Genomic DNA, 22,236 nt, shown 5'->3' on the forward strand with positions numbered 1-22,236 from the left:
ATATTTTTTAGATGGAATATGGCATTCTATAAAGAGGATCTGTTCTCAATAATTGATTGTCTTTTACACAGTTCTCTTACTGACTTCATTTATACAGACAAACTTGCTTCTTTAGGAATATTTAATATGCCAGTCTGATACTGGATTTTTATGGGTGTGTATATCTCTGATTGGCTGTTTACTGAAAACCACTGTCATTTTGGTCAAACATGATCAAGTCAATTTAAGGATAAAGTAATTTCTGAGCCCAGTATAAATTTTTTTTTTAATATTTTATGTTCAAGTAGGCCATTCCCGGATGGTGATGTATTTACAGCATACCCCTGTCTGACAAGTCATTCAATGCCTCTGAACAACATTTTCTTTAGCTATTAAATGGGTTACCTTTAGTGCCTACCTCACATGGTTATTGTGAGAATCAACTGAGATAATAGATGTAAAATGCTTTTGAAAATCTTAAAATGTTATATAACTGTTAGCTATTATTATATTATAGAGAAGGGGTAGAGGCCTGAGATAAAAGAGAACAGATGAAACTCAAGATAATTATACAGCCAGATAAATGTTTTTCTTTTCCTCATAAAAAGCCTCATGCCATTCAGTTTCCAAATCTTAAAGTATATAATTCATGTGATTTGACCTTTTTCTTAAAATTCAAGTTTGGAAATTCATACCTTCATAGTTTTAGTTTTTACCACTTCCAAACACACATTGTAGGAATGAAAGAAAGTCAGGATCTCTGAATGCATCAGATTTTGGAAGCCAGAGAAGTGTTACTAATGAGAGTGAGAAGGCTGTCAGCCTTCCGAGTGCACAGGCACGGTAAGGTTTCTCCCCTGTTTTAGATCATGGAATAATAACTTTAGAACTGAAAGGGGCCTTAAAAGATATTGAACGCATCCTCTCCTTTCTAAAGATGAAGAAATCGAGGCACACATTAAGTGATTTGCCCAATGTCACACAGATAGTAAGTTTTACAGGTGAGATGTGAAGGTATTCCTGACTCCCACTCTAGTGCTCTACTGTAATGAAGAAGGTTGGTTATTAAAAAGTCTATGCTTAGGAGCAGTGGCCTGGTCTGGCTATCTCACTCCCAACAATCTGTTCTTAAGCTGAACCTGCAGTAGTTTGTCTGGTCTCTTTTGGTCCATGCTAGAATTCATTACTATTTGGAAGATCCCTAGAAGGAATTAAAATCTGACATATGCCCCTAAAACCCTGCAGATGTTCACAAAATCATCTTTCTCAAACTGTAAGGGACCTTACTGACCTTCTATCTGAATTGCTTCATTTTATAGAAAAGGAAATTAGATGAAACCCAGGGAGATTTAGTGATTTGCCCAAGACTATACAGATAGTGAAGGGCAACTTTGGGATTTGAACCCAGGTTCTCAGATGACAAATCTTTCTGCAGTATCATTGTGGCTAAAACTTGCCTTGAGAGGAGCGTTGTGTACTATATATACATGGTACCCAGTCTCTATGTTCCTGGAGGAAGGCAGATAGCTATGAAGGAATATCTTCTAGGACTGCTTAAAGAATGACAATGGGTGGGGTGGAGCTAAGATGGCAGCTGGAAAGCAGGGACTTGCTTAAGTTCTCCCTCAAATCCCTACAAAAACCTGTAAAAAATGGCTCTGAACAAATTCTAGAGCTACGGAACCCACGAAATAGCAGAGGAAAACAGGTCGCCAGCGCAGGAGAGCCTGGATGGTCACTGGGAAGGGTCTATTGCACAGTGCTGAGAGCAGAGGGCAGCCCAGCACCAGGACAGACCAGACCAGGAATCAGCCAGCTGGAACAGGCTTTGGGGCCGTGAAACAGTGAGCTGTGGCAGTTACCAGACATCTCAACCCACAAACGCCAAAGAGCAGGTTAGGGGGAAACTGTTGGATCAAGTTCAGAGTGTCCATCTGGCCACTAGCTCTTGGGGTGGAAGAGGTTGTGCAGCAGTTCTTGTAGCAGCAGCAAGAAGCTTCTGAGGTTGCTTCCAGAGCTCCAGCATCAGCTGCTTCCCAAGTCCCTGGCTCAAGTGATGGGAGGAATCTAGCAGGGTATCAGAGTGGGAGTGCAAGGAGCAGTTTATGGGCACAAAGGCAGATTCTCTTCTGCACCCTGCTTGGATCTGTATTGTGGTTTTGGTTGGCGGTTCTTGGGGGAGGAGGAGCACGGCTGTGACAGAGCCTGAGGTGACAGTGGAGAATATGTAGCTCTGAAAACAGCAGTGCTTGGACCCTAAAGCTTGGGACAAAGTACTCTGTAGCAAAGTACTCTCAAGCAGTCATATCCTGACAAAAAGCTCAAGGGTCAAGTAGTTGGCTGGGAACATGAACAGTCAGTGAAAACAAACTCAGACTCAAACTCAAACTCTAGATTCCTTTTTTGTTGAGAAAGAAGAGCAAAACATACAGCTAGAAGAAGTCCACAAAGTCAAAGAGCCTACATCAAAAGCCTCCAAGAAAAATATGAATGGGGCTCAGGCCATGGAAGAGCTCAAAAAGGATTTGGAAAAGCAAGTTGGAGAAGTAGAGGAAAAATTAGGACAAGAAATGGGAGTGATGCAAGAAAACCATGAAAGACAAGTCAACGACTTGCTAAAGGAGACCCAAAAAATACTGAAGAAAATAACACCTTAAAGAATAGACTAACCCAAATGGCAAAAGAGCTCCAAAAAGCCAATGAGCAGAAGAAAGCCTTGAAAGGCAGAATTAACTAAATGGAAAAGGAGGTCCAAAAGACCACTGAAGAAAATACCACTTTAAAAATTAGATTGGAGCAAGTAGAAGCTAGTGACTTTATGAGAAACCAAGATACTGTAAAACAGAACCAAAGGAATGAAAAAATGGAAGACAACATAAAATATCTCATTGGAAAAACCACTGACCTGGAGAATAAATCCAAGAGAGATAATTTTAAAATTATTGGACAATCTGAAAGCCATGATAAAAAAGAGCCTAGACATCATCTTTCAAGAAATTTATCAAGGAAAACTGCCCTGATATTCTAGAATGAGAGGGTAAAATAGAAATGGAAAGAATCCACCGATCACCTCTTGAAAAAGATCCCCAAAAGAAAACTTCTAGGAATATTGTCGCCAAATTCCAGAGCTCCCAGATCAAGGAGAAAATACTGTAAGCAGCCAGAAAGAAACAATTTGAATATTGAGGAAACATAATCAGGATAACACAAGATCTAGCAGCTTCTACATTAAGGGATTGAAGGGCTTGAAATATGATATTCTGGAGGTCAAAGGAGCTAGGATTAAAACCAAGAATCACCTACCCAGCAAAACTGAGTATAATGCTCCAAGACAAAATATGGATTTTCAATGAAATAGAGGACTTTCAAGGTTTCTCAATGAAAAGACCAGAGCTGAATAGAAAATTTGACTTTCAAATACAAGAATCAAGAGAAGCATGAAAAGGTAAAGAGGAAAGAGAATTCATAAGGGACTTACTAAAGTTGAACTGTTATGTTTACATTCCTACATGGAAAGATGATGTGTGTAATTCATGAGACCATTGTCTGTATTATGGGAGTTGAAGGGAATATAGACAGAGGGCGCAGGGTGAGTTGAATATGAAGGGATGATATCTAGAAAATGAAATAAATTTAAGGGGTTAGAGAGGAATATATTGAGAGAGGGAGAAAGGAAGAGATAGAATGGGGTAAATTATCTCACATATTAGTGGCAAGAAAAAGCAGTTCTGTTGGAAGGGAAGAGGGGGCAGGTGACGGGAAATGAGTGACTCATACTCTCATCGGATCCAACTTGAGGAGGGAATAACATACACACTCAATTGGGTATCTTACTCCACAGGAAAGTAAGGTGAAGGGGATAAAAAGGGGGGATGATAGAAAGGAGGGCAGATGGTGGAGGAGGTAATCAAAAGCAAACACCTTTGCAAAGGGACAGGGTCAAGGGAGAAAACTGAATAAAGGGGGACAGGATAGGATGGAAGGAAATATAGTTAGACTCACAACATGAGCATTGTGGAAGTGTTTTGCATAATGATACATATGTGATCTATGTTGAATTACTTGCCTTCCTAGGGAGGGTGGGTAGGAAGGGAAGAGGGGAGAGAATTTGTAACTCAAAGTTTTAAAAGCAGATGCTTAAAAAATAAAAAAGGGGATTTTTTGTGCATGCAGCTGGGAAATAAGATATAAAGAGGATGGGGCATAGAAATTTATCTTGACCTACAAGAAAGTAAGGGGAAAGGGGATGGGGGGGGAGTGGGATGAAAGAGGGGAGGGCTGACTGGGGAACGAGGCAATCAGAATATATGCCATCTTGGAACGCGGGGGAGGGTAGAAATGGGGAGAAAATTTGTAACTTAAAATCTTGTGGAAATGAGTGTTGAAAACTAAAATATTAAATAAAAGTCTACTTGTTAAAATGCAAAAAAAAGAGTAAACCATCTACCTGATTTTCAAGGATAAACCAGCCAACTTTCTATATACAAATGGAAACTGGAGAAAATGTACAGGAAAGACTTTGTCAATAAAAATGGAGAGCATGAACCATGTCCCCAGTGATCGACTGTGAAACAAAAAGAATGACAATAGATTCCTTTAATGAGGATAATAGGAATCAATGAAGGAAACAGGCTTTTATTAAGTGCCAGGCACTTTGCTAAGTGCTTTATTATCTCATTTGATTCTTATAACAGCCCTGCAAGATAGGTGCTATTATTATCACCTACATTTTATAGCTGTAGAAACTGAGACAGAGGTAAAGTGACTTATACAGGATCACACAGCTAGTAAGTATCTGAGGTCAGATTTGAACTCAGATCTTCCAGCTACTTCTGCAGATGCAGATGTGACAGAGTATGGGTTGGTAGGATTTGGCCCCTGATGGAGTGTTTGTGTTGCAACGTGGAGATGTTAACAGAGTGCAGTAGGATAGGTTTGCAGCTTGGAGCACGTCGGGTGCATCCAGAATGGGAGCAGGATACTGAGCAGTGAATACTGAGAGAGCAAGACTCTTAGAACTGAATTTGGGATCCGAGTGAATGAGAATAAGGACATTCAAGTGCAGCTCCATGAGTTTGATACCTTGTTGGGTTTGGAATGAGCTCAAGGAAAAGACAGACAGTTGACCCTGCTTTGTCTTTGGAGCTGGCTAGAGAGGTTGACCCTGGACCCCATGCTGATTTTTATGCAATAGTATCAGTATTTGGGAAGTTGCAGTGACCAACCTCTGACCAGATACAGATATGTGATTGCATAATTCTGAGCCCCTAGATGTCTCTGCACAGGAAAAGGGAATACAGTTATCCATTCCACATCAGGAAGGGGTTAGAGGTGCAGTGCCCCCGGGATTTAGAAAATCCAAGCAAACTTTTTTGGCCCTCCCATCGTACCAGAAAAGAAATCTTAATTATTTCTTTTCCTTTTATGTTTATAGTAACTTATTGTAAAATTTGGGTTAAGTATTTGGTCATTGGCTCTATTTTATCTGCTGCCCTTTATGTGTTGTCTAGGGCTTTAGCAAAAATCTCCCCCAAATTCCCATTTAATCTCTTATGCTGACCCTTAATATATCAGAACTGCGATGGGGGAAGTCACCTTGTGGAAAGGATAACTGTACTCTACTCAAGAGAATCCTATTGACCTTGAGTCTAGAAGTCAGTATAATGAGTGGTGAGTGATTAAGTGATTTTAACTATGACTGTGTGTCTGAATGTATGGCAGGGGTGGATGGGTCAGTTTAACTAACTAGTTTAAGTTAGCAAAAAGTCAAAATAAGCACATGTGAAAGAATCCAATGGGGTCTTATGCAGAAATGTCACTCTTCCTTTTCTGTGGCTCCTTTGGTTGGTGTTATTCATATTTGTATCTTTCTCAGAGAACAGAGCCTTGGTTCTCAGGCAGCCTGTTGCTTGTTTCTACTGAGATTTGGGGTCTCAGCAACATGAAGTTAATATGAATCACGAGACCCTTGATACAAGCAAAATACAAATAGAAGGTTGTTAGTAACTAATACACAGGAGCAGCAGGGTGGTAGAGAGTGTGCTGTGTGGGAAATATAACTGAAGATATCCTCACATCATTATATCCTCAACTCTCAAAGATGTGGTGACCAAGTAAATTCATTCTTCAGGCCCTGAATATTTTCTGGTAATGACAAATTTAACCTATGCATTTCTTCTTTAGTTACAAGAAATTGATGGCAATTATCTCTACAGGTTATGGCTCTATGAATTAGTGAACTAAATGTTAACATTGGGAAGCATGAAACCAAATACATAATGAACCCATTTTCTTTCTCTAAAATTTTGGGATCAATAAATTATTAAGTTCCTTGTTAATGATTTATGCGACAGTCAGAATGTTTATCATTTTTTCATCATTTCTCTGTCTCTAGCCACTGCTGGCTCCTCAGTTTAAAAATGGCCTTAGGGTATCCAGTTGAGCTCAGCTCTCTTCTATCCAAACACCACCCCTAGAGCAAAGTCAGGAAACGAATGCCTTGGATAAATGTATTTGCATTATTATTTTCCATTTTTTTTGTGGTAAGACATTGACTCATTGGTAGTGTAGAAGATAAACATGTTCATTATTAGCCTTGTTTGTTTTTAATTTAGAATGGGGTAAATTACATTTTATTAAATTTTGTTAGCTTCCCAAGCAGGCAAGTAAGATGGATGCAGCTGTTTTGCATCGGGTAATCCCAGGGTAGTCCCTATGTCTTCATGCTGCTGGAGTGAAAGCTTCAGATAAGGATTATTGCTGCTTATGACATTGCTCCTAAAACCATGTCATCTCACTGTTATGACTGATAAACTACTTGGAACGACTTATGTTTGGCTGTTGTTGTTTTAATTTGTTGGTAATGTTTGAATCTGCTACCACACATCCACATCCTACCAGTTTCCTTGCTTCAGGCTATTTTGACTGATGACAAAATAGTTTCAAATTGAGTAGTGTTATAAAAAAACACAACATGGATTTTAGGTGGAGTTACTATGTTCAGTATTAATTGAGCTACTGAAGACTGGACATAGCAGACGTACTGAGGCCTGGAAGGTTTTAAACACGGGACAAGTCTGATTGAAATCTTAGCTCCTCCAAATATTTTCTAGCTTTACAAGACTTTAAGTGTCTTATTTCTGGTGGATGGTGTACCAGTTAGGTCAACAGGCATCTGATTCTGTTTGGTATTTGGCAGTATTGGAAATGAGATCTTCCCCAGCCTAGAAGCAGAGCTTGGGATTTGAGACTTCATTCGAAATGTAACTCCAGTATGATTTGCCTTTTTTAAAGCAAGAAATGGAAAACTAGGCCAAGAATCAGATTCTGATCATTTTTTAACATTCACATCAGAATACTGGGGCCTCCATCATTTGGTCTAGGCCAGACTTCACATTGGGTCAAGGTAGTGTTAGGCCTTAACTATTGACATCCTGACTTCTAGAAACATGCCATGCAAATAATCAAATTCTTTCAGGTTTTAACAAAGCAATGACATTATATAAAGATCAAGGAAATGTTGAAGTATTTCTCCTTTTGGTTTGATAAATGATTTTTGTTCCTTCATGAAATGATAAATAAGTGTGAAAGTATAATATACACCAGTGAAAAGTACTTGAAGACATTCACAGACAGGGGATTTTTTCTTTAAGAAAGAACATTTTTCCTTTACACAGGGATGCCTATCTTTGGTTTGATAAGACAGTGGTCCTGGCTTTTGGTGGGGTAGGACTTGGATCATAGAAAAGGGTATTTATGAACCTCCTTTGTGCATTCTTTGTGTCTTGGGGTAGTGAAATTGGATATGGAGCCTAAACCTTATCCTTTTAACAATTCTGTCTTAGGCTTTTAAGGTACAGAAGTAAAATGGTCAAGACTCCCTTTAGGCCCTTTCACACTGCCTCAGTTCATCTACATTTTCTGTCCAGTTCATTTTGTTAAGTCATTCTTATGGTTTCAGTGAACATATTGGCAAGTTACCTTTGCTCTGCTTCACAATCACAAAATATAAACCCAATGTAAATTCTAATGCTTCCTCCTTGCTTCTCAATTCATCTATCTCTTTAGCTGCCTTAATGTTGTTTCTCCTGAATACCATGTAAGCTTTTTGAGATCAGAGACTGTTTTAATTTTGTTTTTGTATCCCTGGCACTGCTAACACAGGGTCCTACACGTAGAGGGCACCTAACAAATGCTTAATGAATTGAATTAGAACTTAGACTCTAACTTAAGATTTAGGACTGTAACATTATATTTAAATGTGATGCTACATGGCTGCAGATGAAGGAAAAAATTATAAGCACCCCATGACTTAAATGAAATGTTCATGGTGGGTATAATTAGGCTATAGTGTGTCATCCGTGATTACTCGTGCCAAAGAAGCACAAAAGACATCAGTAAGGACATGTATGAACAGAAAAGGATATAAACTGCTGATATCTTGAGAATGAGGACTAAAGAAAAGGCAGCCAAGCTGTGATATTGGTACTCTTGAAATAATAAAAGAATGAGAGGCCTTAGAGCAGGAATTATTAGCCATTTTTATGTGTCATAGATCCCTTTAGAAGCCTGGTGAAGCCTATGACCCCTTCTTATAATCATGCTAATTTTTTTCTTAATTCATAATTGAAGGAAATGCTAAATTTCAGTTAGATATTAGTGAAAATAAAGGCGTCATTTTTTCCCATCCAAGTTCCTAAAACCACTGAAATCTCTCCATATACACCTAGACCTCAGGTTAAGAAACCTTTCTCTATGGGAAAAATAAAATATTTAATTTAGAATCTATGAAAAGATATGGGCCAGAATTACATAGGTTTAGAAAATGAAGGATTATTTTCTCTATCAGAGCAACCAACCTAATAAAATAAAAAAAACACCATTCCAAGGAGTGGCTTATTTTTCCCAATAATATTTTGGAAAAAGAGCTAGCATTTAATGCCTTACCGACTCAGACCCTCAAACCACCAGATAGCTTATCGGGCAGGGTACTGTCCTGGAACACGATTACTCTGTTCTAGATGATAGCTTTTCTGGGTCAGGTCATTACTAAATGCTTCAGGTCTTGAGCACTCAAGAAAATGAGAATAAGATTTAGAAATCACAAGATGAAATGGGTCTGGTCACTAGGCTGAATGACAGTGAATCATCCTATCCCGCTTAATCACATTACTCTTCAAGATGAAGATGAGAATTCTAGAGAAAGGAAGAGGCAAGATATGTGGGGTCTCAGTAATCTGGAGTTGCAGTCAGAGACTCCATGGTGAGTTGAGGCAGGGGGCATGCTCATTATGACTGATGGGTTTTGTACAATCTGTAGGAGTTGGCAGTCTTAGTCAAGTAAATATTAAGCATTTATTATGCACTTACTATATGCCAGGTACTGATACAAGCAAAAGAAAGTGATTGATCTCAAAGAGTTTTCATTCTAATCAGAGATGATGACAGATTAAAAGAAAGTCACTGAATATCGGGGTGGGGAGAGGGAGAAAAGGTGTCAAGGTAGGAGCATGGAGAAACCTCGAGAGTCAGAACTGGAGTCAGTAAAGAAGGGAAGGAATAAGCATGGGTTTGGCCTGAGAATTTCCTCAAAATGGAGGTTCTCAGAGGAACTCAACAATCAGAGGATGAGGCCTCAGGTGTGTAGGAATCTTCCATGTTGAGAAGGCCACAGAGGCAAAGATATCTAACCTTCCAGGGTAAGAAGGTTACTAGAGAATAAAGTTATAGGTAGTTCCTCATGACTTGATGTACTAAGGGATGGAGGCTTCCTTTCAAGCAACAGTTGAAACTCTTCATCCTGGAAGATCATTTCAAGCCTGTAATTTATACCTCAGAGGTACGCACTAGGCCAACCATTTCTTCATTTGTCACCAGGCTGCAATCTGGACTTCATCATGCTCCCATGTATAGCATATTCCTTCCCATTCTCTACTTTTCAGCTTCCATTTATGTGTCGTCTTCTTGTAGAATTACATTAGAATAAAAGATCTTGAAGACAAGGGCTGTCTTTCTTTTTCCTTACATTGTATTCCCAATGCTTAGGGCCTGGCACATAGTAAGGACATAATTGATACTTGCTGTTAATTTTGTTAAATTAGTGCTTCATAGTTGACTTCTCCAAGCTTACTATCTGTGGAGGAACTTGTACTGTCTTTGCTAGAGGACAGAGCTATGGCCTCCTGTCAAATTGGGTCCACAGAGTCTATCTGAACCCTAAAATGGCCTGGTTGCTTCATATGGGAGCAGCAATCAGGGTTTAGAAGATGGCTGTAGGCCTCCACATCATGACAATTACCTTCCCTGATATATGGCTAGGAACTGTCTTTATATGCTATCACAATGCAAATGAGGTTATTTATTGCTGTCCTAAGAGGGATTTAAAATTGTTCTTTTGCTCTGTGTGACTAAACTTCCTCAAACATGACTTATATCATGGTACTCTTCTGTTTAGGATTTACACTGGGTGCTTACTCTCTACTCTGACAGGTTTAAACACTTCCCCCTAGCTTTCAACCCTATAGAGTCAAACCTTTTTCACAATATGTCCCAATCTGAATTCTTCCCTTTAGTGCAGCTGGTTTCCCTGACTCTTTTCCCTCCTATTCAATGGTTATTCCAGTCTCCATGCTTTTGCTTATGCCCTGCCCTCTTTTGTCACCTTTACAAATCCTATTTATCCTTTATGATTCTGCTCAAGTCTCTCATCCTTCCCCATGCCTTGTTTGACTATCTTAGCCCACACTGACCTCTTCTTTCTTCAAATTCATATATCAATTATAGTCCATAACACACCCTTAAAAATGGAACCATGATTTTATTGGTATAGCCACCAATGTGATGACAAAACTCCCACTAGCAATGTAGATTAACACCTGCTCTGCAAGAGTCTTAGATTGATGCGGGGACCCTGAGAGGTTAGCTGACTTGTCACTAATTCATAGACGACAGAGTTTGACTCCCATAGTCTATAGTACAATACATGGCAAATTGTAGGTGATCAGCAAAGTTTTGTTGGTCAATTCAATTAGGTCAGTATATTAGGTTAGCTTCTCTTAAGTTTCCGCTATACTAGTCAGTGTTTACTAATTGGGAAGGAGATTTATGCAGTGGCAACTTTCAAGAATTGTGTTTCTTTTTAAATCCTATCCTGTAGGTAGTAAAAATGAATAGAATTATTCCCTCCTTATCAGGTACCTGGGCTAGTGGACATTTTCCCATTTATTCGTGAAATTAATATATTTCGTAGAAATGAAATGATATAACCCCAAAGAATACATGCATAGCATATAGGGGTGTGAAACTGACCTCCAAATCTATCTCTTCCAGGATTGGAGAATGGCTTACTCTCTTCATCTCCATCCACACTGGCAGGTTGTGGTGGATTTCCAGAAGAGTGATCTTTGCAGCTCCCTCTCAGACCTAGGAGTCATGCTAGGAGTATGTGGAGAGACACATTTCTGTGATTTACAACTGTAGCTCTTGAGATCTCCAGCAGTGTGTTTCCCATTAAAAAAAATCAGCTAGGATGATGCCATCAACTCTTAAAACACAAAACATTTAATAACAGAAGATGAAGTGATTATTATCATAACAGTCTGCCCATAACATAATAGTCTAGGTCACCCTTTCCCATCAATACACACAGGGTCCTTTGAGTAGAACAGGCACGAAGTTAGAGATACCTGTAAATGAAGCACGTGAATAAGGAAAACAGTGTACCTGCAGACACTCACAACCCTGTAATGCAAACCTTAATCTCCTTAAGACTCTTAGGTAACAGTCTAAGCCATGTGTTAACTGCTGGGTGGGGCTGTGCCCCTTTAGGGCCTCTTCACTATTCTGCTGGATGAATTCGCTTTATTTTTTTGTTCCTCTCAGACCAGTGGAACAATTTTCAGCTCTTTCAGCAGTCTTCGGATGTGGATTCACAGAAATCCCTGATTCTGCTCCCTTGATTAGGTGTTGAAAGAATATGATACACTTTCAAATGGTTAACAACAATGCTGTTCACATCTCTCTCGAGGAAGGAAAAGGGCAGCTGTAGACAGTTGTCCAAGGGATTTTCCCCCTTTCTCAAGCTATAGATGGTGCTAGAGAACAAAGCAGCCTTTTCCCAGTCAGATCTTCAAATAGTGGAGGATTCTGCTTTCTTTAGTCAGCAATTAGCATCAGAGTTGTTCTCCAAACAGATCAGTTCCCTGCATCAACTGCAGAGCCTTTCTGACTTGAGTCAAGTGGCTGCAACTCAAAGCAGCTGCTATTGTTTTCTATTTTGGCTCTATTTCTCTGTTTCTGTCAACTTCTTAGTTGTATTGGCTTTTATTTTCTGGTTTAAATGCAGCTTCTACTTTTTCCTTTGGATTCTGAAGTCACTCTTGCTTCAAATCAGGGTTTAGTTACCCACCTCTGACTGTGGCTGAGAAACACAAAATCTACATTTCTGTCAGCTATGAAACAAATAGTCAATATGCAATTGACTCATATTCCTACTACCATAGTCCTAAAATAGCTGAATATTAGGCAGGTCCTCTGAGAACTGTCTGTCTTTCCACCTCATGCTATTTTTCTCTGTGTTTTATTTTTATGAAGGGGCACAAATGTCTACATAAGAAAGGGGCAGTCTAAAGGTACTATGAGCTGTGATGATCTGTGACAACAAATACTTGTGACATTTAAGAAGTTTGAGGAGATAATTTCTGGGTAATTATTTTATTAATAACACTAGCATATTACCGATAAAATGGGTCAGTGATATTCTCAAATGCCAAAGACTAATCATGGTGGTGGACTCACAGTTTATATGGCCTTGGAAGAGTGGGTGTTCCTGAGGGTGGTAACCAATTCTGATCAGTTAACAGTTAATGAGAGGAACAAATATTACAGTGAAAGGTGGGGGGGATGTGACTTTGATTATGTCATTTACTTCTAAATTGGTGCAACCTTGAGCAGTCTAATCAAAGAATTTATACCCACCCAAACCTGGGTAAAGCACAATGAGCTTACCCACCTGGGCAGAGTCTGAACAAGATCAAGGAGAAAGTTAATTTAGTCTCATTATCAGCCATGTCCCTCAGAAACCAAACAACCTATAGGCTTCTGAAAAAATCCTGGTCCTAATTCAATAATTGATTATTAATATGAGAGAGAAATAATAATTTCTCTCAACTATATCATAATAATACAGATTTGCACAATGGTCTCTCATGTCTGGCATATATTCTCTCCTCACATCCAGTTAAAAAAATCTCTAGCTGTCTTCAAAACTCAGCTCGTGTGCCACCTCCTACATGAAGACTTTCCTGGTCTTCCCAGTTATTACTATTTTTTTTAGCCATAAAATTACTTTATATTTATTCTCAGGGGGGAGAGGGGAGAGGTTGCAGCAGATGATCCCTGAAGTCTCTTGCAGCTCTAAATCTATACTACTATGGCTTCTAAGAATATTAAATTCCCCTAGTATAATTTAAGTCCTTTGAGGACAAGGTTTATTTAATTTTCATCTTTCTACCCCTGGCACCTAGAGTAGTTCCTTAATAAAGCATAGAGCATACAGTAAGTTTGGTGAATTAAATAGACTTGAATTCTTTTGAAAATTCTGAAGACTCTTTGTTTTTCAAATCGGCAGAGTTCTGTCAGGAAGCAGAACTGTGTAGCAAAAAGATCACTGGACTTGGCCACACAAGTTCAAGCCCCCGCTTCATCAATTGCTGAGTTTTCTTGAGTGGCTGAATTCATTTGTCATAACTTCAATCTCTTTTTCTTTCAAATGGGGACAACAGGGTTGTTTTGAATAAAGTGCCACGTCAACCCTAACATGCTTTACAAAAAGTGAGCTATTGTCGTTAGTTCAAAAAATAATTTCTGTTTGAGATTTGGAAAAATGAGTAATGTTATTTTAGTTATGTAACAATTTAGCTTTTTCTAGGAGTTGAGCAGTTCTCTGAGAATAGCGGACTCGTTGCTGGGTGTGGGGGTGGAACTTTGGAACAAAACAGTGTACCACTAGATGTAATGATCTGGCTCCTGAAATGTGTAGTTTAGAAATGTTAAGGAAACTGTCATCCTATTGAAGCAGTTGATGGCTATAAGCTGATATTGTCTCACTTTTCAGTGGAAAGACCATAATGTTTCTTCATTATCTGGCATGGCCCACAGAGTTTGGGTAGGCAATGACAGACAGACCTAGCCAACATCAAGGCACATATTCACAAAAATAATCAGTAAGGGGTGGTCATGCTGTCACCATTGACCTTAGTAAAACTAACTGAACAAGAAACTGTTTTTAGGGCAATTCCCTGTGTTAGAGGAGATTAAAATGTGGGGCAGATAATGACATTCCAAAGTGTTTAGTGACCCTAGAGTTCCCTTGCTAATAAATAAGTTCATTTCTTTAGCACCTGGTGGTGTGATATGGCTGGGAGTCATGGAACACCACCAACATCAGACTTTATGTTGCAGATGGTCCAGAGAGCAATGGAAAAATGAATGGTGGGTATGAGTAGGTAGTAATGTAACACATTATGCCCTATATACCATGGCACAGAGATGTAATAGATAGGGCATAATGGTAGATTATAATATTTATATATTTGAATAATATAATTGATATATCATATTTGGATATTAATTGTATTATTTTAATACCATATATACCATATCAGATAGACCTGTGTGTAATAAATAGTATAAAAGGCATCTTGAAGGAGATTCATAAATAGGGAAGGTGGGCCAGCCATGTAGTGAGAATCAAATGTAATAGATAAGTGCTGTATTAATACTTGGATATTAAAAGAATTGAAGGAATGGTTCACATGTATTATGTAAATATGCTTTGGAGGATTTACGGATAGACGTGGATTAGCTTCCTGTGGGATGAGAAGGCTTGAAGGAGATGCAGTCCGATCTTTGGGAGGAAGGAAGTTGAAATATATATTACCCAAAGTTCTTTTCACTCATACCCAACAAAATGTCATTAAACTTTTCCTTGAAGGCCTCTAGTGAAGGGAAAAATACTGTGTCCTAAGGTAGCCAATCCCATTTCTTGGCTAGTACTAATTTTTAGGGAGTTTTTCTTTGTAGAAAAACTAAATCTGCATCTTTTCATCTTTTACTTGTTATTCTTAGTTTGGCCCTCCGGGACCAAACACATAACAGACCTTCATATACTAGATGACAGCCAGCACGTCACTCCCTAAATCTTCACTTCTCTTGGCTGAACATTTCCAGAGCCTTCAAATGACTCCCCTGTGGTATGAACCTTGGTTCCTTTACCATCCTGATTGCCCTCCTCTGGATAGAATTCATGTATAAAATGAAGTGAGGGGCATCTAGGTAGTACGGTGCCGGGCCTGGAGTCAGGAAGACTCATCTTCCTGAGTTCGAATGTGACCTCAGACACTTATTAGCTGTGTGACCCTGGGCAAGTCACTTTACCCTGTTTGCCTCCGTTTCCTCATCTGTAAAATGAGATGGAGAAGAAAATGGCAAACCACTCCAATATCTTTGCCAAGAAAACCCCAGATGAAGTCATAAAGAGTCATACACAACTGATAGGTCTGAACAGCAGCAGCAGCAAAATGTGGTGCCCCATACTAACAAAGTATTCCTGAAATGATTTGATAAAGGAAGAATACTCACCTCCCTAGCCCTGGCCATGATGCTTTTCTTAATGTCACCTGAGATTCCAGCAGCTTTCTTGGCAGCCATATGATACTGACAATTGATACTAAGCCTGCAGTTGACTAAACCTTCCACATCTGTTTCAATCTGCTGACTATCTATACGTCCCCATCCTTTGTCTATGAAGTTAATATTTTAAACAAAAGCATAAGAAAAGACCTTACATTCATCCCCATCAGATTTAAAATGTTGCCCGATGAACTTAGTCTGTTGAATTTTTTTTCTTGCTGATGTAGCTACCTAAAGATTAGACTCTATTTATAAGTATTTACTTCATGCCTATTTTGGAATAGAAGTTCAGCTAGGCATTCAGTCATTTCTCCTTTTCCCTGGCTTTTGTTTCAGTAAATATTTATGCCATGTATTTTGGTGCTTCATCACATACTGCCTCATGGTTACTGTTCATTGTATGTCATGTTCCTGAGTCCATGAGATAGTAAGGAAGCACGTTGAGGTTAAAAACGATGGTTTCTATTTCTTTTTATTTGTTTTCCATTCAAGCTCCATAATAACAATAATGAGCACACAGTAGGTCCTCAATAATACTTGTTGAATTGAGGTGAACTGCATCAAATTGAATTGCAATCAGCATATTTTGTAAAAATTGGGATTCTATATGGGAGGAAAGAATGTATTTCCCTTCCCCTCCCACTTTCATCATCTCCCTATAACCTTGGGCAAGTCACTCTGGTTCCTTTTCTCATTCTGTAAACTGGAAGCAATAATACCTCGAGCACAGAAGGATTAAAGATGTAAGGATTAATTAGGCAATGTTCGTAAGTGCTTTGCAGAAAAAAAATGCTGGGTAAGTAATGGGCTCTTCAACTTTTAGGTGGATGTCAATTGTTACTTCAATTGTCTTCATTCAAATTGAGGTGCCTGCCATATGTTAGACTATGTCTTCTCATTAGTTCAACTGCAACCTGCTTGGAAAATTACTGTAGGCTGACATGAAGGATGTTTCTTCTCCCTCCCAGAGTCTCATTTGGTTCTGAATTTAGAACTTTTCCTTCTACACCCAGTGACCTTGGAATCATGATTCATTGTGTGTCTATGAGATAGGAATTGAACTTGGGTAGCATACTTGGTGAGGGGCTTTAAGACTCTTGGGGGTACCGAAACAAAAAAATGTTTTCATAAGAAAAATAAACCTCCACCATGCTGCCAACTCTCAATTGTCTGAGTGTAGATGATTTACTTTGTGGATTATTTATTTGCAATCAATATTTTATCCATTGTTGGCTTACTCCTGAATATCTCACTTCTGAGCTGCCCTTCCCCTTTCTCTGCTATGTCTTAGGGGTAAAGTTTTTTTAGGAAATATTACTTAAGCATAATAATCAGGATGACAAAAATCACCATTCATTCCACAATCAAACATAAATTAATTTTGGTTTGTTGGAATCACTGCTTTCCTCCAGAGTTCAGTTCAAGAGCGGCCTCCAACTTAAGGCCTTTCTTGATTCCTGTAGCTGCTAATCCCTCCCCACCAAGTTACCTTGTACTTATTTAGACACACACACACACACACACACACACACACACACACACATTTACTTATATGCATGTTGTCACCCTGACAGAATGTAAACTCTGGGGGGTAAGGGATATTTGTTTTTTGTCTTTGTGTGCCTAGTCCATGGCACAGTTTGGACTTGACAGACACTTAATAAATGTGGGATTATTAGCATAATTGATATAGAATTGGTTGATTTATTGTGCTTAATATCATATAGCTTAAATTGTATGCTAATTGTTTATATATCATTAAGCTTTATATACATATAAAATTTATCAACAGAGAAAAGAGTCTGAAAAATCCTCCAAAGCAGATAAATTTAGTTTTATTGGAAAACTGCTACTTGATAACAGGTGGTTAAAAATTAAACCCTTGTTCTCTCCAAGGCTGATGATGCAAATAAGAAAAGTCCTAAGAGGATACTATTCAAATATTTGACATCACAGTTGAAAAATTGATTGTTTACTCAAGTTCCAGTATTGAGAAGAGAGAATATACTCATCAAAAATACTCATGAAAGTTTTATTTTGATTTGTTACTCAACTAAAGACAATCATAAAATTTATTTTAAAGGGAAATATTGACATGTAAAATTTAAGTGTACATTGGATGTTTGTGTATTGGTTTCCACTCTGTCAATCGAGATAACGTCAGGGTGGGGAATTCCACTTATGCAAACTTCTTATAGCAAATGCAGATGAATTTTGGTCTTAGAGAATGGTCTAGCACTGAGAGGTTAAGTGATTTGCCAGTGGTCTCTTAGATAGCATATGCCAGGGGAAAGCTCTGAAACCAGCAGTGTGTTAGCAAATGTTTAACATTCATCGGGGTGGGGACAGGGAGGTACACTTTTAAGTTTAATCGGCATTATTGGCATTTTCTCCATTACTTTCTTAAGTCTTGAGGATTTCTCAGGTATAAATGCTCGTAATAAAAATTTTCCTATAGGTATTCACTAGCCTGGCTGGAGCTGGCTCCAGTACACCCTTTGTATGTTAGAATGCCCCAGGTCTTCCTAACTCCCAGGTCATCCCTTTCATGTAAAATCCAAGTGCACCAGTGTCCTGTGTAACACACACACACACACACACGCACGCACGCACGCGCGCGCACACACACAGCTTAAGGTTCTTCTTATGAAAGGAAGTATTGAGGTTTTGGAAATTAAAGATTTTTTTTAATTCTCAATAGGAAGGAGTTAACACAAGTACAAAAGAGTGTTTTCTCATGCAGTGCATAAAAACAGATGTTCCTTCTGCTTAAAAAAAATATTGAAATGTTTACAATGCCTAATTGGAGAATTTCCGACATGAGATGCTTTACAATAGAAGAAAACAATGAATGCAGAATATATACAGCTAAAGGCATGAACTCTCAGAATAAAAACAAACACATTCCTTGCTTAATCCAGTTCTTTGCAGATTCATTGTCCAATTATTTATAGAAATAATTAATGTATTGAGAAGAAGGTTCTTGATTGGCAACTTGAAATACATGGAAATTCATTTGAATTTAGAGTAATATTTTAAGCTTCTGGGTGAAGCTAAAGTGCCATGGTATACTTTATATTTAAGGATTGATTTTCAAGATCTGGCCTACTTGAAGGAGTTTGATCCCACTAGACCTTAGTCCAAGTGCTTAAAATAATTATATGTCTAATACTGATTTTCTTTCCCTCCCCCACCCCTTACTCTTTCAGAATACAGATGCCAATTCAAATGTGAGAAAAAGAACCAATGTACCAGTTCACTCTGATGCTGATGTTGGCAGCAGAGCCGAGACTGGAAACGTGTCAATGGGAAGTTCTTCAGAAGCTCAGGGGCCTTCTGGCACCACACCACAGTCCTATCTAGCTTCCAGTCCCAACCCATTCAGTCGGACGAATGCAGCTGAGACCATCTCTGCTGCTCGAGCACCTCCTCCAGCTCCTCCATCCACTCCAACTTTAACTGGGTATGTGTCCCAGCTGGTCTCCACTGTCTCTCCAGCTAGGCGTCATGTATTTGGATCAAGACTGAAACAGATCCAAACCAAGGTCAACACTTTTGGATCTTCTGGAAAATCGTCGGCTGTCACGCCTCCCCCTGCGCCACCACCTTTAGGCTCTGGCACGAGTAAAATAGACAAATATGCCCGTATTCTCTTCCCTGTCACATTTGGAGCATTTAATATGGTCTACTGGGTGGTCTACTTATCTAAGGACCCTATGGAGAAATCAGAAAGTCTAATGTAGTGGTGTTTTTGTTTTGGTTTGTTTTGGTTTTTTGCTGCTATGTAGTAGTTTCCTTAACAATAATGCACTTAGTGCAGGGTACCTTTTAAAGTTTTTTTAAGCAAAACCATTCCTTTCTCCTGAAATGAAAGCTTTGTATATGTTCTTTAATGCTATATATGTATATATATATATATATTTATGCATATGTCATATATATGTATATGCCAATTACTGAGAGAATTAACTCCTCAGTGAAAAGAAAATAATTTCTTCCCCTTCCCCAAATGGCAATATAAATAGAAGAAACTTACATTAAATTTAGAAGAAAATCAGAACTTCCTTGCCCAGAAGCCCCCATGGGGAAGTTTGGACAAGGGGCAACGGACTGTTGTTCATTGAAATCTGAAAATGGGCATTGGCATTTTAGAAATATCCGTAGCGAATATCAACAGCTTCCTGAGTTTCTAGTGGCACTCGCTTTGACCAGAAGTGTATATGTGACATCACATGCAGTGACCTTTCAGAATCTTCTTAGTGCCTGTGAGAAAACGATTTCTCCTGTTAGACACTGAACAGCTAAAGTAAATTCCCAATGAATTAATGAAGCAATGCATGTGGGGGGAAACCAACAAGTTTATTCCTCATTTGGAGCAACCATGACCTGATTGCACCATCCAGGAAATTCTTGCTTTGGTGCTCCAGTGAATCTGGGATTTCATTGATGTAGGTATTTCCTCCACTGATGTAGATCCCACCCCTGTCACGAATAAAAATACAGCCCATTTGTAAGGAAAAGCATTTCTTCTGAAAAGAGCACACCTTTAAACTCATACAGGCAATGAATGTATTGCCCTATCACTACCTTACTACAATTCGCAAGAATTGCTTTCTAAGCAGAGAAATACTTGAATTTCCCAGATGAAGTGAATGTCCTCACTAAAGCAAGAGTCTAAGATTTGGTTCCCCCAAAGTTGAATTCTCAGGTAGTGATCAAGTATATCCCTTTTTAATCAGTGTGTATAACTGCCAGGATGGAAATTCTTTCCACCAATTGTCTACAAGGAGATCTAACATAGTTTCATACAAAGCTACCTGAGAGCACAGAGAAGTTACATGACTTTCCCAGGGTCACACAGCTAGGATGTGTCAGAAACAGAACTTATATCCTGAGTTTCCTGATTCCAAGGTTCCATTTACTATGCCACACTGACTCTTTCTAGAGGGTAAACTGATTTTAGAGTGTGCAGATGTTAAGATGATATAAACATGGGAATGGCTTTTCAGTTGGCACCTAAAAAAACAAAACATGGAAAGACAGATTGCCTTGGGTTGCACTATTGGTATGAATGTACCACATACTGTTGTGATGCTGAATGTCAGATCTGGACACTATGACACTTGAAATATCATAAGCACTCAGTCAAATTTTTCTTTGTACCCAAGGCCTTATACAAGGTGACTGGATTTTGTGAGGAATGAGCTAATAGAAAGAAAAGGCTAAAATATGTAACAAGTCACATGTTTCAGGACCTTCTCTTGGGTCCACTTCTTTATGTGGGTTGGCAAAAGTTAGTAAGAGTTCTGACAAAAGGCTGTACCCATGGAGAGATTTGATCATTTTGATGAGGAATGTGGGTAAAACAACAATTCAAAGGCATTGGGTAGGGTTTAATTTACTCATTTAGGAAGCGTTAAAGAATTTTTAGCAGAGAAACCTTTTTCCTTTTCAGAAGGTAGACTTGACAATTTAATTGAATGTCTCCTGGATAGATCATGGGGCTCAGGCCATGCCTGGTTTTGAGAGTAACTACTCTCTTGTTCTCTCCTTATAAAATCACTCAAAGGCATGGGAGCAGAATTTTCCTCAAAGTATTTAGGAATGTTCAGCTGGTCGGAGCCTTGACCAAAATCAGATTGGTAATTTCTTGACATAAAGCCTGCTGCTGTTGCCTTTTCAAAGTCTTCTTATACCTTGTACTTCAAGGAAACCTTGATATTGGCCATTACTGAAAAGGACAAATACAGAGCATCTACTATATGAGGGAGTCAGAATGACCGAATAGTTATCCTGGAGCAGTTTTCTAGGTCATGTATAGCTGGGATAACTGGAGAAATGTGAATCTGAATCATTACAAGTTTTTTCCCCAACATTATTCACAACACCACACAATAAATACTCAAATAGTATCTTCTTGATTCATCATGTTGTTCATCTATAATTTTTTTGAAAAGGGACAAAACTGCTGGACCTGGAGACTTGAAGATCCTAGTTCAGTGTCTGAGCTAGTCACTTAATTTCTATTCGCCTCAACAAATTTCCAACAAACAAATGCATGAATACAGAGCTATTTCTGGTGTTAAAAGGATGCTTTACTTCATAGTTGCAAAGGGATAGAGCTTTGGGGGTTAATTATGAGAAAAAATATAAGGAAAGACTCAATGTGGTGCAGTGGAAAAATCAATGGAATAAAATGAGAATAATAACCCTTGAAGTACTACCAACTTTTCAGGGATGTTCTGAGGACAGTGCTTTGCATATAAAATATGAGTTATTATCATTATTAACTTTTTAGTAAAGAATAAGTTTTCCTCATTTACCGTGAGGCTCTTCCTAGGAATGTCCCATCTTGCCATTCTTTTCCCCAACCTTCTCTCATAATATTGGCAGACTTTAGAAGGTTACCAGAAAGCCAGAATTGATACAAATGGATCCAGTTGAACTCACACTATATTCTCTACAAAATCATTATTCTGATTCCAACATTTAGCAAAATCAAGGATCACATATCGATTGAAATCATAAGACTAATTCTTCGGAGGGAGGTGAATAAGTTATATTTAA

The 22,236-nt window shown here is 38.7% G+C and overlaps 1 protein-coding gene across 1 annotated transcript in view; it reads left to right on the forward strand.

The window, feature by feature from the left end:
• Positions 1-19,586, forward strand: part of GABRA4 (gamma-aminobutyric acid type A receptor subunit alpha4) — a 99,179-nt gene extending 79,593 nt beyond the window's left edge. Inside the window, exon 10 of the mRNA XM_036764488.1 lies at positions 18,879-19,586. Within this exon, the coding sequence (XP_036620383.1) occupies positions 18,879-19,412 (534 nt within the window). The 3' untranslated portion in view covers positions 19,413-19,586. The remainder of the gene's footprint in view (positions 1-18,878) is intronic.
• The last annotated feature ends 2,650 nt before the right edge of the window (positions 19,587-22,236 follow it).

The sequence above is a fragment of the Trichosurus vulpecula genome, chromosome 6, assembly GCF_011100635.1.
Source record: "Trichosurus vulpecula isolate mTriVul1 chromosome 6, mTriVul1.pri, whole genome shotgun sequence".
Lineage (NCBI taxonomy): Eukaryota > Metazoa > Chordata > Mammalia > Diprotodontia > Phalangeridae > Trichosurus > Trichosurus vulpecula.